Here is a 13298-nt window from a genome sequence, read left to right as displayed (position 1 = left end):
AAAAAAAAAAAAAAAAAAAAAAAAAAAAAGAGGGAAAGGCATGACCCGAACAGGAAGAGAGGTCGGCTGAGGTGGCAAACAGGTTACCGCTGTCACCGACAAGAGAGTTGGAACTGAAGTTGGATTTCGCTACACGGAGGTTTCCGGGGAGGTCAGCAATAGCCAGGCTGTGAGCAGTCCGGCTGTGACGCGAGGAAGGAGGGGCAGAGATGACTTGGGGTTTGGCCATAAAAGGGAAGAGAGAGCAGAGATGGGGCTGCAGGGGGACCACGAGGGCTCGGGGCCGGTCATCAGAGATGACAGCCGCTCGGGTGAATCTCAGGGCTGAGCAAGAGGGTGGAGGCTGGGTTGTGGGCGTGAGGGTCCAGGAAAGAGGAGAGGGGGCTTGGGCAAGGACAGGGACAGGGACCGGGAGGAAGGAAGGACAAGGGCAGGGGTGGAGGCCAGGCTTTCTCCTGGAGGCAGAGGTGAGCTGCCTGGTGCTGAAATAAGGGTCCCCAGTGGCCCTGAGGGCCCGGCGGGACTCCAAGTAGCCACTGTGTGGCCCCTATGGTGGGTGTGGCAGTGGCAGTGACAGCTGGCGGTGGGCAACTGGCTGCAGCCAGGGCCCAGTTTGCCAGGCCTTGGTACAGGCGGAACCTTCCAATCCCAGGCTGAGCCCCCTGATCCGATGCTCCGAAACCTGAAATGCTCTAAATTCAGAAACTCTGAGTCCTCACGTGATGTTGCCAGTGGAAAATTCCACACCTGACCTCCTGTGACAGCCACAGGCTAAGTGCAGGCCATGAGTGTGAGGTGTGTGCAAAATGTAAATGAATCTAGTGTAAGTCTCATCGTGCATATGCGGATGTTTCAAAATTAGAAAAACCAGTACTGCGCAGTACTTCTGGTCCCAAGTATTTCAGATGAGGGTTCTCAACCTATGTTTTCATTTATTTTTATGGTCCCAGGGCCTTCAAACTGAGCTGTATCCCCAATCCTTTTCTTATATTTTATTTTGAGACAGGGTCTTGCTAAGGCATTAAGTTGCCCAGGCCGGGCTCAAACTTGTGATCTTCCTGCCTCAGCCTTCTGGAGTGCTGGGATTACAGATGTGTGCCACCACATAAGTCTACATAACTCCTACTGGAGTACACTGTGGACTGTTGTTTTTTTCCTCATTGAGTTTATTGGTACATTTTAGGGATACAGTACAGTTACATTTCATTGGGATTTCCCCTCCCCCTTTACAAACACTTTATTTCCATCTTTTCATTTTCTCATATTTTTTTTCTTTTCCCTTATTACCTTTCCCCTACCCTTCCCACTTTCCCTACACCTTTAGTGGACTGTTTTATTTTATTATTGTTCACCTTTTACTGTGACTATTTTACAATTAAATTTTATCATAGCTATGTACAGTGGACCCTTCACTTACAAAGTAAATTTTTTTTTTTTTTTTTTTTTGTACTGGGGATGGAACTCAGGACCTTGCACTTGCGAGGCAGGCATCAGCACCACTGAACTAAATCCCCGGCCCTCAATTCATTTTTGAGGGCTGGTTGTAACTCAAGTTGGTCAACTGAAGGCTCAGTGTCCTCTACTCAGTCTTCAAAGTCTCTGTCTCTCCCGTACACAGGCAGATCTCAGTGTCTTTAGAGAGACACTGGCCCAGGAATGAACCCCACCCAGGAAAGGATGTGGCAGTATTCCTTCCAGAGCTTGTTAAGGGTTAAATCCGTGTCTGAGACCGTCTGGAAGGATTAGCCACTGGCAGGGTTGTAAATCAAGACTTTGGTCATACATTAAAACTAAATTTCCGGTCATAACCCAAGTTGTTCTAGGTCAGGCCAGTCGTCACTTCAGGGTCCACAATATAGGAAGAAACAGTCTAGCCAGGCACAGTGATACATGTGCGTAATCCCAGCTTCTCAGGAAGCTGACAGGAGGATCTCCATTTTAAGCACCCTGAGCAATTTAGCAAGACCCTGTCTCAATAAAATTTAAAAAGCGCTGGGAGGGCCGGGGATTTAGCTCAGCAGTTCGGTGGCCTGCCTTGCAAGCGCAAGGACCCAAGTTCAATCCCCGGTACCAAAAAATAAAAAAAAATAAATAAGTAAATAAATGAAAATAAAAAGGGCTGGGATGTAGCTCAGTGGTGGAGCACTTGTCTGGCATGTGCTGGGCCCTGGGTTCCATTCCCGGGGTCATAGAGGGAAAGCTGAGGTTTATAGACATTGAAATGTGATAAATGTATGGATGGGGGGGCTGGTTTCTTTGGCAGTGAGGAAAAAGCTGGCGAAATACTCATGCCATGGGTACTTGGCACACTGCATGGCACAAAGGAAGTGGTCTTATGAACAGCACACCCGTTATGTTACATTCATTATTATCAATTACCAGTAATAAGAAGCTGATGCAGGGCTCGAGGTGGGCAGAAGCATTCTGAGCAAGCCAAAGTGCCCGGAGGTGCCGAATGGTGCCCCTTGGAGTCATTCCTACCTGGCAAAGGACCCACAGAAATGCAGGACGCAGCTCGTGCCGGACAGCTGCCCTGCTAGGGGTGCCAAGGGACTCCAGACAGGGGAGCATCTGTCTTCGCTATGCTGGGGATGGAAGTCAGGGCTTCAGCCGTGCTAGGTAGGGGCTTGACCACTGAGCTGCATCCCCAGCCCAGACCAGGGAATTTTTTTTCCCCCTCTATTACTGGTGTTGAACACAGAGCCTTCACACTGAGCTACATCCCCTGTCCATTTCTATTTTTTTTTTTTACTTTGAGACAGAGTCTCTCTAAATCACTGAGTTGCCCAGGCTTGATTTGAACTTGTGATCCTCCCACCTCAGCCTCCCAGACTGCTGGGATTACAGGCATGCACCACTATACCCCGCCCCCATTTTTAAATCTATTTCATGATACCTGTTGACCAGAAAGGGAACCACTTCTGCGGGAAGCAGTCCCTGGAGGGTGGGTAATGAGGCACTGACCCTTTGTTCCACCAGCTGAGCACGGCATCCAGGCCACATAGCCCCTGGGAGTGTGGCGCAGGTCCACATTCCCTGCTCACTACGGAGAACCTACTATATGCACGACTGGAGAGGCTCATGGGAAACCGAGGTGGAGAAGAAGGCAAGTTACACTTGTGTAACCTCTAGACCTGAGGACTTTTGTGTCCAAGAGGCAACCTGAGTGCTCTTAGCTGTGCAAATGGAGGGCGGGGAGCGGTTAGCACGCGAGTTCTTCTGAGGGCTGCAGAAAGTGGGCTCGACATCTGGTCACTCAGGAAGCCAGTGGCATAGGAGACGGAAAGCCTTTGGGAGGTAAGGGGTGGAGGTCTTGGGGACCAGGCCCAGAGGCGAGACGGCCCTCCAAAGGCTCTGAAATCCAATTACACTACCTCAAGGGAGGCAACCTGAGGTCCCACACCCATGCAATAGAGGAAGCTGCAATGGATGATAGGATTGGCACCCCGGTGGCCAGGACAGCAAGGGTACAAGGAATGGAGAAGGAACTGCGACCCTCCCCCATGTTCCCTTTAAAGCCACCTCTTTGGGGTGGGGCCCCCAGCCTCACAGAGATGCCACCCTCCTCCCCAGGCTGTGGTACACCTCAAATCTGGGCCAGAATCAGACCAGGAGTATAGCTGAGTGACCCTGGAAAGTTGCTTTACCTCTCTAAACCTCCACATATTTTTTCCCCCACAGCACACATTTATTGTGGTCCTACTGTGTGCCAAGCATCATCTCAGGCAGTGCATATGGAGTGGTGTGGTGAACAAAACGTAGTTCTGCCTTCATCAAACTTCTGTTCCCGTTGGGGAAGACACAAATACCTAATGTAGCACCCTGCAGATACAAAGGCAGCATAAGGACTCGGGTAGGGGTGACAGAATGTCAGAGGCAAAGACTCCTTTGGCCATGGTGGTCAGGAAAGTTCTAGCTCAGGTGGTGACATCTGCGCTGACTGCAAAGAGACAGAGCCAGGCAAGTGGACAGAAGAGGGCACATGCCAAGTGCTCACAGCAGGGATGAGCTTGGTGTAGCGGGGACAGAAAGGGCAGTGCTGCCGCAGAATAGAAGGTGAGGGGGGCGGGGCCACCGGTGAGCTGCAGACTGAGTAGAGGCCCGATGGCCAGGGCCCTGTAGGCTCAGCTGAGGAGCATACTTTATACACTATATATAGTTATATCGGGATGTGGTACAAAGCGAAAGCACTGAGAATGCCAAGCCAGAGAGACTGTAAAGTAATCTGGATTTATTTGTTTAAGAAACAGTCTGACTCTATCGCCCAAGATGCCCTCAAACCCCTGGGCTCAAGGGATTCTCCTGCCTCAGCCTCCCCAGTGGCAGGGATTAGCAGGCATACATGCCAGATTTAACAATCTGATCTTTGTTTTGAGATAAATTTTGGCTGGCGCATGACAAAGCCTTTTTTTGGCCGCTGCCATCATCCAGGTAAGTCCACAGGGCCTGGATCTGGTAGCTGGACAGCTTGGGGGGGAAGAGGTGTGGCCCCATGCAGGAGGCCATGGGAGAAGGAGCTAGCGGGAGGGAGGGACAAAGGCTTGACCCACGGAGCCCGGTGGGGCAGGCTGTTTGCAGTCCCCCCCTGACACCCGCGTGGAGGCGCGAAGCGACGTAGTTCCCTCTGAAACACTAACTCGGGTCTGGCTCACAGGCTCAGAGATGGCACTGAAAACCACGGGGAGGATGAGATCATCCAGGCAGAGGATGTAGGTCGAACGGAGAGGACGCCTGGACCACCTACATTGAGACGAAGCCAAGGCCACCTCCACCCACGCGGCGCTCGCGAGGTGTCATGTGACCCCGCCAGCGCGCGCAGGAACCAGGCTGAGAACCCCAGAGGCTCAGACTCAACGACGGCCCCGGGGGCGGGGCCTGGGCGGGGGCGGGGCGGCACGGCGGTGACGTCAGCGCATGACTGGGTTTTTATGAATGAAAGGAATCCTGTGAGTGAGTAATTCCGGGAAGCTCGCTTTACAACTGTGCGCTGCTCCGTCCCCCTGCGCCACCAGCTCCACAACAAAACTTTGGCGCGGCGCTTCCAAGAGCTCGGATCCGAGGGACCGGCGGTTCGGACCGGAGAGGAGACCGCTCAGAGAACGGGCTGGGACAGCCGAAGGGACCGCACCGAGACGCGTGAGTGCGAGGGGCGCCAGGCCTCGCGGCCCGGAAAGAAGGTGAGGGACGAGGGTCGGGGACGAGGACCTAGCGCCTGACCCCGGGAGGAGGGTCATTGGGTTCGGGTTGGCGCCGTCGTTGTCCGGACGCATCCGTCGCCGGCACAGCGGGCATCGGGGTCTGGGGACTGGGACGGGGCCGAAGCCAGACGAGCGGGACAGAACGCGGACCCGGAGGAAGCGAGTGCAGCACAGCTACAGTCCTGCGGCGGGGGGTGCACGTACGTGACTCGGTGGGAACAGCCTTGGACAGGAGCCCGCGGCCGTGCGCGGTTTGTTTACGTCCGCGGGCGGCGGGTGTGCGCGTGTGTCCTGGCGCGCGTCCTGGGAGCGCTGCCTGGGCGGGGACGCGCGCGCGCGCGCGTTTGTGCATGTGTGCCTTGCGTGTGCATGTGTCGCGCGCTCTCCTTAGAGTGTGTGTGTACCTCGCGGAGGGCGTGTCCTAGGGTGACCGCCGCAGTAAATGCGGTATGAGGACCCAAGCTAGGGAAGCGACCCAGCCCGTGGTCACACGGAGTCTAGAAATTCTCGCCTGGACCGCCCCCTTCCCACCAGCCTGGGCTGCCCGGTTTCTGCTGTCCCTGGAGTTTCCCAGGGCCCTAAACATGTGACCCAGTGTTTGTCCCCCGCCCAGAGTTGGCGCCTGAAGCAACAGGGTGGGGCGGAGGTACCGGTGTCCCCACCCGGCTGAGCTGGGGGTGAGGTAAGCCTTCACCTGACCCCGGTGGATCTGGTAACAAAGTGAGTTGGAGCCCAGGTCCTTGTTTTCAAGCTCCCTGGGGAGGGCAGACCCTTGGGGTTTTGTCCAGCCTATCAATCTCAGGAGAAACCAGAAAGGGCCAGAAAACTCAAGGCAAAGGTCCAAGTTCCTCCCTGGTGACCACTGTGGCTAGTTTGGGTCGCCAGGAGGTACCTGCTGGGTCATGGAGAAGAGATGGGGTGAAGAGATGTGGGAGTCTCAGCCCACAGGAGGGACTAGTTAGGCTGGACCCATCCATGGCTGCAGGACCCCAAAGCCAGTTAAGCTGCCCTGAGCCAGGCACCTGTTCCGCTCCACAGCCTGAAGGATAGACTGGGGTGGGATCCGGTGGTACAAATCCATCTTCTCTATGGTTCTGTCCACAGGGTTACAGAATCACAGGGTGGGGTGGAAGTTGAGTTTGCTAAGGTGAAGAATTAATGGTCCATTAATTAATTTTTTTTTTTTTTTTTTTTTTTTGTACTGGGATCGAACTCCTGTCCTTGAGCTTGTGAGGAAGGCAGCAGAACCACTGAGCTAAAGCCCCGGCCCTTTGGTCCAATAATTTTGACCCTTTATGCCTTGCTGATCTCTGCTACCATAGCAGGGCACCCAAGGGTCAGAACTAGGTCATCTCCTGCACGGTAGTATGGCAGGTGGAACTTGGGAACCTCTGGCAGCTGCTACACAGCCTGGTTTGCAAGGAATTGTGGGAGTAAAAGCAAAGGCAATACCCACAGCTGGCCAAGAGCTGGGGTGACCAAGAATGTGTGGGGCTTGAGTCAGGGGGGTGTACAGGAGCCAGGCATGCCCATCCCCTGAGCCGGGCAGGAAACATCCTGGTGTAGGGCGGGGGTCGGGGGATGAAGGGAGCGGCTGCTTGGCTGTGTATGGAAAGTTAGCATTGAAAGGTTTCGCCTCCTCTGGGACTGGAAGAAAGAGCCACCGAACTAACACAGCTGCATGGTGTGAGGGGAAGTCACCCAGGTTTAAAAGTATGCAACAGGGTCCTCACTTAGCCAGTGCAATCAGCGAAGGCTCCCTTAGGGAGGTGGCCAGTGAGCAAGGCCTGGTGGCGTGGTGATCATCTGTGAAGCCCTTGAGGGTAGCGGGGAGATTCTTCTTTGGGTTTTCAAGGCCCCGCATGGAGCCTGGCACACTGTAGTCTCTTCTTGGATGTTTACTGATTGAATAAATGAACCCTGGCTTCATGTCCTTGAGAGAAAAGGTCCTGGGAAGCCCAGGGAAGCAGAAAGCCAGGGCACAGTCCCTTGAAGCTGGCTCTCAAAAGCGAGCAGACCTTCAGGGCTCAGGTGATCTCCTCCTTCATGCACACTAACTGGCGAATTGACTGCCCTCCGCTTCATTCATTGTTGACAGAGGAGAGGATGTGGGCTTCAGGGGAGGTTCAGAAACAGCTGTGTAGGTCCGGTCAGTCACCAGCCCTCGGAGAGCCTCTGGGGTTTGGAGATGAAGCAGGTGAGATCAGAGCCAGCGAGGAGGTGCTGTGGCCCTGGTCCAGCGGGAAGAGGAAGCAGCCCTATGGAGGGATGACAGTCCTCATGCCCTCGCCTCCAGGAAGCCTGCTCCGATTTCCTTTCCCTTCCTCCAGGGCCTCCCCTCTGCTGGTGGTCTTTTCCAGGCCAAAATCTCCCACACTAGACTCAGGGATCATCATTGTTGGGGGTGGTACCTTAAGCTTGGCAGAGTTTTGGCATGTTGGGAAACTGAGGCTCAGAGAGGGAGAGTAACATGCCTGAAATCACACAGCGAGCGGGTGGGTGGTAGAACTGGGGTGGACCCCAGGCTGTTGCTGCTGGTTTTTCCTGCCTTGCTGCCATCCAGCAGTGAGGAGGCTCCACGGCGCAAGCTGCCTAAACTCAGGAAAACACATTTTTTTCTTCTGTCCTCACAGAGCAAGCAGCCTAACTCAGCAGGCAGAGAAGGGCTCCTACCAGTAGGGGGCCCGTGAGGGGAGGCCACAGGGTTGGGGACCACTCATGGGCAGCTGCCAGTTCCCCAAGAGCAATTGCAGTCCCCATGCCGCCCTGTAGCTCAGCTTGGCTGGGCTCCCCGGCAGAGAAGAGGCCTGGAGGGGCGGGGTTCCCTGGGTCTGCCAGGCTGGTGGCAATGGAGCCCTAGGCACCTTGCCTTACACCCCAGAATCCCCAGCAGGGGACTGGAGGCCAAGAGCCTGGGGTGACAGAAAGCCCCCTCCTGTGACTTGTCTTCTGTGTGTGACTGCTGAGCAAGGCTTTCCTGGGCACACATGGGTGCCTCAGTTGATGCTGGGAGGAGGTTGAGGGGCTGAGGACAGGGCAGGGCATGGAGAGGAAGAGCAGCTTCAAAATCCTCCTTGGACTGGGTGTGGTAGCACATGCCTATAATCCCAGCACTTGGGAGGCTGAGGCAGGAGGATCACCCCAAGTTCCAGGCCACCCTGACTACATAGACCTTGTCTCAAAAAACCAGAACACACACACACACACACACACACACCCAAAGCCCTCCTTGGCCTCAAGTCCCACTGCAGGCTTCTGACGTCATCCGAAGAGGGGCGTCGGCCGGTTCATCCCAGGGCCACCCTGGAAGGCTGTGTCCCAAAGGATTCTGAGGCTGCATCCAAGTTGGTGGGAAACAGCGCCATAGTGAGAAAGATGGGGCTGGGCCACTCACTGAGAATCAGCGCTAAGAGCAGAGAGAGGGCTGACTCAGGATAAGCCACCACAGGCAGCCCCTGATCTTACTTAAGCTGCTTGGATTTTACCCACGAATGCTGTTAGGCTCATCCCACTTTGCAGGGGAGGAGAGCAGGCCAGGGTAGGAGGAAGCACGTGGTTCTCTGTGCTCTCGTCCTGGGCGCTGCCCTGTGCTGTGACCCTGGACTATTCTACTGCCCTCTCAGGCTGTGCCTTTCTGAGCTGCCTCCCAGTCCAGGGTTCAGTCTTGGGCTTTGCAGGTATTCAAAGTCCTCCCCATTTGCAGGGAGGCAGCTGCTTACTTGCTGGGTGACTTCCAGCAAGTGACCCCACCTCCTCTTGGGCTAAGTAAGGAAGGTGGAGCCAGATGGGCTATCAGAGCCTTTCTTGGGCCTTCCGGAGTTGGTGAGTCAGGGCAGGGCCCCAGTGCTGGCTTCGAATCAGAGCAGCAGTTTTAGAACCTCGGGATATTCACTGCCCTCTACAGTCTATACACTTGATTCCGCCAAAACCCTGCAAGGTGGGGATGTCCCACCCCTGTGGATGGAAAGTGTGACCCAGGGCGACACTGCCTGGAGAACACGGGTATGCGACACACTCCGGCTCATCTCCCAAGCCAGGGTTCTGATTCCCCTTTGGGCAAGCGGATGGGATCCCTTCTCCTTCCCATGCTCCTGGCGTCCGCAACATCTCTCCCGCAGAAGCCAAGAAGGAGGTGGAGAGGCGGAAGAGCTGGAGACAGGGCCAGGAGGCTCCTTTTCAGCCTGGCTTGGGCTTGGATCTGGGTTCGGACACTGAGCAGGTGGAGACGCCACCCTACACACACCAGCAGCACCCAGTGTGCTCAGCCCCTGCCTCGAATCTTACACAGCTTAGCCCGGGGAGGACAGGGCGGGTTTCCTGGAGGAGAGGCCTTTGCCCAGGCCAGGATGAGCAGGAGGCAGCTGCTCCTCTCCTGGGAGGGGAGGGAAAGGAGAAAAGCATTATGTCATGGGGCTGGGGCCCAGCCCAGAGGCAGGAAAGTGCGGGGCGGGCAGGAGGAAGTGGAAGAAATTCCTTCCCGATGGAATGCAGAAGGAGGCGGGGTGGTGGGTTAGGGGCCGGGGAGCCTTGTAGCCTTGTTCTTAGGACAGTGGGAGCCAGGGAAGGCTTTGATCTGGGAGGCAGCAGGTCTGGTTCACAGATTTGCAGAGTGGAAAAATCCTGCAGTCGCTGGGGAAGGGAAAGCTGGGGCCAGCAGGGCAGTGTGCCCTTCTGGCGGCAGGAAGGGGTTGGTGAGCATGGCAGTTCAGTGTCTCCAAGTGGTATCCGGAAAGTGAGGGTAGGTTCTGTGTGATTTGCCCAGGCAGGATGGGGGCGGGGCACAGAGGTCCCCAAGGAGAGCTGGGTAGGTGGGGCAGCCAGGGCATAGGGAAACTGAGGCCAGGACCCACACTGAGCCCGTGGGTTCAGCAGCTTGGGGATCCACCTGTGAAGTGGGCCTTACCTGCTGGTCACACCCAGGATTTACAGGAAGCTGAGTCCCAAGGCTCAGGTCTCAGCTCTCCCAGCTATACCACCGAAGCCTGGTGGCTGCTGGGAGTGGCGACACACACCTGTAATCCCAGCTGTGAGTTCAAGGCCAGCCTGAACTACACGGAGAGACCCTGCCTCAACCCCTCTCCCTCCCCTCAAAAAAGAAGCCTGGAAGCTCTTAAGACTCTCAGCCCCAGGGCCACAGCAGCTGCCTAGGCCCGGGAATCTCTTGAATTGTCAACTTCCCTTTTCTGTCCCACTCCTTCCTTCCCTCTGGGCCAGACCCCTGACTGCGTGGGCCTGCAGGGGCTGGGGGTTCCCAGGAAGGCTGGACTGTCCCTACCCCAGCCTGAGTCATGCTGAGAGCGCAGCAAACACGGCATGTACTGTTGCCCGGCCAGGTTTAGGCTCTGTGCACGGGACAAGACCTCTGCCCTGGGGACACAAGACCTCTCACAGGGGGAGGCAGAGCAGTGAGTCTAACAGTGGAAAGTGTAGTGGAGAAAGAGGCCGGGAAGGGAGTGTGTGTGCGTGTGTTTCTGTCAGGGCAGGAATTCCAAACTGGATGAGCGAGGCGGTTTTGTTTTGTTTGGAGACAAGGTCTCACTATATAGTTCAGGCTGGCCTTGAGCTCACTGTGTAGCCAGGCTGATCTCGGATTCAAAGCAACCCTTCCTCAGCCTACCCAGGGCTAGAATTACAGGTGTTCGCCAACAGGCCTGGCTGAACACGCGACTGAAAGAGACCTGAAGGAAGATGAAGCTGACTCGGGGGCTGACTAGGGAACAAGACTGCCAGGTGGAGGGAGCAGCTGGTGCCAGGGCCCTGGGGGTGTGTCTGGGTACAGCAGGAGGCCACAGGGCTGAGCAGGAGCTGAGGGAAGGGAGTGAATGCAGGGGCCCTGTCACCAGCACCTGAGGCCTCTGTGGTGACCTGGCTTTGCTTCCAGTGAGATGGGAGCCAAGGAAGGGTCCTGGGGGAGGGGCAGGATCTTTCACTCCCGCTGTGTCCCCAGGAGTCACCTGCGTCTTCCCAATGTGTTGGAGGCTGGGCTTACACCACATTGGCCCCACAGGCAGCTCAAGGAGCCAGGGCCTGGGTCTGGCTTTTTTTTTTTTTTTTAGGTGGCCTTGCTATGGTAGCCCAGAATTTATAATTCTCCTGCCTCAGCCTCCTGAGCTATTGGTATTACAGATGTAGGTCCAGTTTTTTACGTTCATTCTTGTGCTACTGGTGATGCAACCCAGGGCCTTTGCACTGAGCTACATCCCCAGCCCTTTTAGTTATTTTGAAATAAGGTCTTGCCAGGTTGCCCGGGCTGGGCCCCAACGTGTGATCCTCCTGCCTCAGCTCCAGAGCCACTGGGAAAAGCACACACCACCCTGTCTGGCTGGACCGGTTTTTGCCCCCTCCTCTGTAGCAGTCTGGGCATTGCTAATGATAATACACACACCTCAGTTCACAGAATAACTTCCTTCATGGTCTCCTTTGCTCCTTCCCATGTTCCCTCCCCAGGGAAACTGGCAGATGAGGACACTGAGGTTCACACTGAAGGGGTGATGAGATCAGATCAGCTGGGGACAGAAAGCCTCACTGCTTCAAAGGGGCTGGGAGATGGTCTCCTTCTCCAGCCCACAGCAACGACTGCTAGCCCATAGGCTGTCCTTCTGTGAGTTTTTACTCCACCTCTGGCTCCCCAGTACTGAAGATAGTGCAGAGTTCAGCAAGGTGTGGTGGTGCACACCTGTCATCCCAGCATTCAAGAGGCCGAAGCAGGAGGATCACTGAGTTTGAGGCCAGCCTGGGCTACACAGTGAGATATTGTTTCAAAATAATAATAATAGTAAATTAAATAAGTGTATGTAGCCTCATGTGGAGGAATGGCTGGTGGTGGCCACTTCTTTAGTGCATCTTTATTGAGCACCTGCTATGTACCGAGCACTGACTTTGGCATTGAGGCAGTAGTCAGACAGGCAGTGCCCGCGTGGGCTTATATTTTGGTAGAGGAGGGTGGGAGGGATCATAAACCAGGATGGGAACCAGACAAGCCAGACACAGTGACCTGTACCTATAATCCCAGCTTCTCCAGGGGCTGAAATGAGAGGATCATGGCTCAAGGCCAGCCTGGGCAGTGTACTGAGACACTTTCTCAAAAAAAAAACAAACAAACAAACAAACAAAAAAAACTGCAGAAGAGGTGACTGTTAGGAGGACTCATAAATGAGGTTAATGATGTGACACAAGGGTGTCTTAGCCAGGATGGTCAGGGAAGACCTCTCTACGAGGTGGCACTGGGCAAAGACCTAGATGATAAGGAATCACTATGGGGAGACAGAGGAGTAAAGAGAACAGCAAGTGCAAAGGCCCTGAGGATGGAATGACCCACTTAAGTCACTGTGGCTGAACCAGTGGGGTCAAAGGTGGTAGGTATTAGTTCTAAGATAGTAGGAGCCTTGACTGTCAAGGTAGTGAATTTGGATTGTACTCTAAGAGGGGGAAAAAAGTGACCTTGACCCCCATTCTCCCCCAGGTCTCCAGCCCAGAGGGCACCTGCTGCCGACATGTCTGTGGATCCCTTGTCCAGCAAAGCCCTGAAGGTGAGGAGTCAGCTCATGCCCTCTCCCTGCCCATGCACAGCTTCCACATCCCAACTTCCCTTTCCCTTCCCAGAATCTCCAGGGGTAGTAGGCGGCCGCAGGAGTTTGCGGTGGCACCGGGACAGGTCACTTCCCGCTCTGGGCCTGCTTCCCTGTTCTAAGGTGCTTTCCAGGCTGGGTTCCTCTGGCTGAGCCGAGGACTTGATGCCTGGTTAGGTTTCAGCCGAGCCCTGGTGTGGCCTCCATTTGCGGTCGGATCCCGGCTTGGCCTGGTTACTCCTTTTGGGACTCCTACTCTCGGTTTAAGGTCTCGGATCAGGTCCAGCTGCCGCCTCAGTGGCCAAGGCGGTAGTAACTGGGGCGCAGCGGTGGGGGGCCGCGGACCTCAGTCTCCCCGCGCCCGCAGGTCAAGCGCGAGCTGAGTGAGAACACGCCGCACCTGTCTGACGAGGCGCTGATGGGGCTGTCGGTGCGCGAGCTGAACCGGAACCTGCGCGGCCTCTCGGCGGAGGAGGTGACGCGGCTCAAGCAGCGGCGCCGCACGCTCAAGAACCGCGGCTACGCCGCCAGC

General features: G+C 55.5%; 1 protein-coding gene across 1 annotated transcript in view; it reads left to right on the top strand.

Moving 5' to 3' along the window:
• The first annotated feature begins 5183 nt into the window (after positions 1 to 5183).
• Positions 5184 to 13298, top strand: part of Maff (MAF bZIP transcription factor F) — an 8805-nt gene continuing 690 nt past the window's right edge. Inside the window, 3 exon segments of the mRNA XM_019205803.1 lie at positions 5184 to 5693; positions 12661 to 12727; positions 13134 to 13296. Of these exon segments, the coding sequence (XP_019061348.1) occupies positions 5641 to 5693; positions 12661 to 12727; positions 13134 to 13296 (283 nt within the window). The 5' untranslated portion in view covers positions 5184 to 5640.

The sequence above is a fragment of the Fukomys damarensis genome, unplaced genomic scaffold (assembly GCF_012274545.1).
Source record: "Fukomys damarensis isolate Sample0158 unplaced genomic scaffold, DMR_v1.0_HiC HiC_scaffold_19, whole genome shotgun sequence".
NCBI lineage: Eukaryota > Metazoa > Chordata > Mammalia > Rodentia > Bathyergidae > Fukomys > Fukomys damarensis.
The sequence above is the reverse complement of the archived record's forward strand: the minus strand, read 5'-3'. Positions and strand labels throughout refer to the sequence as shown.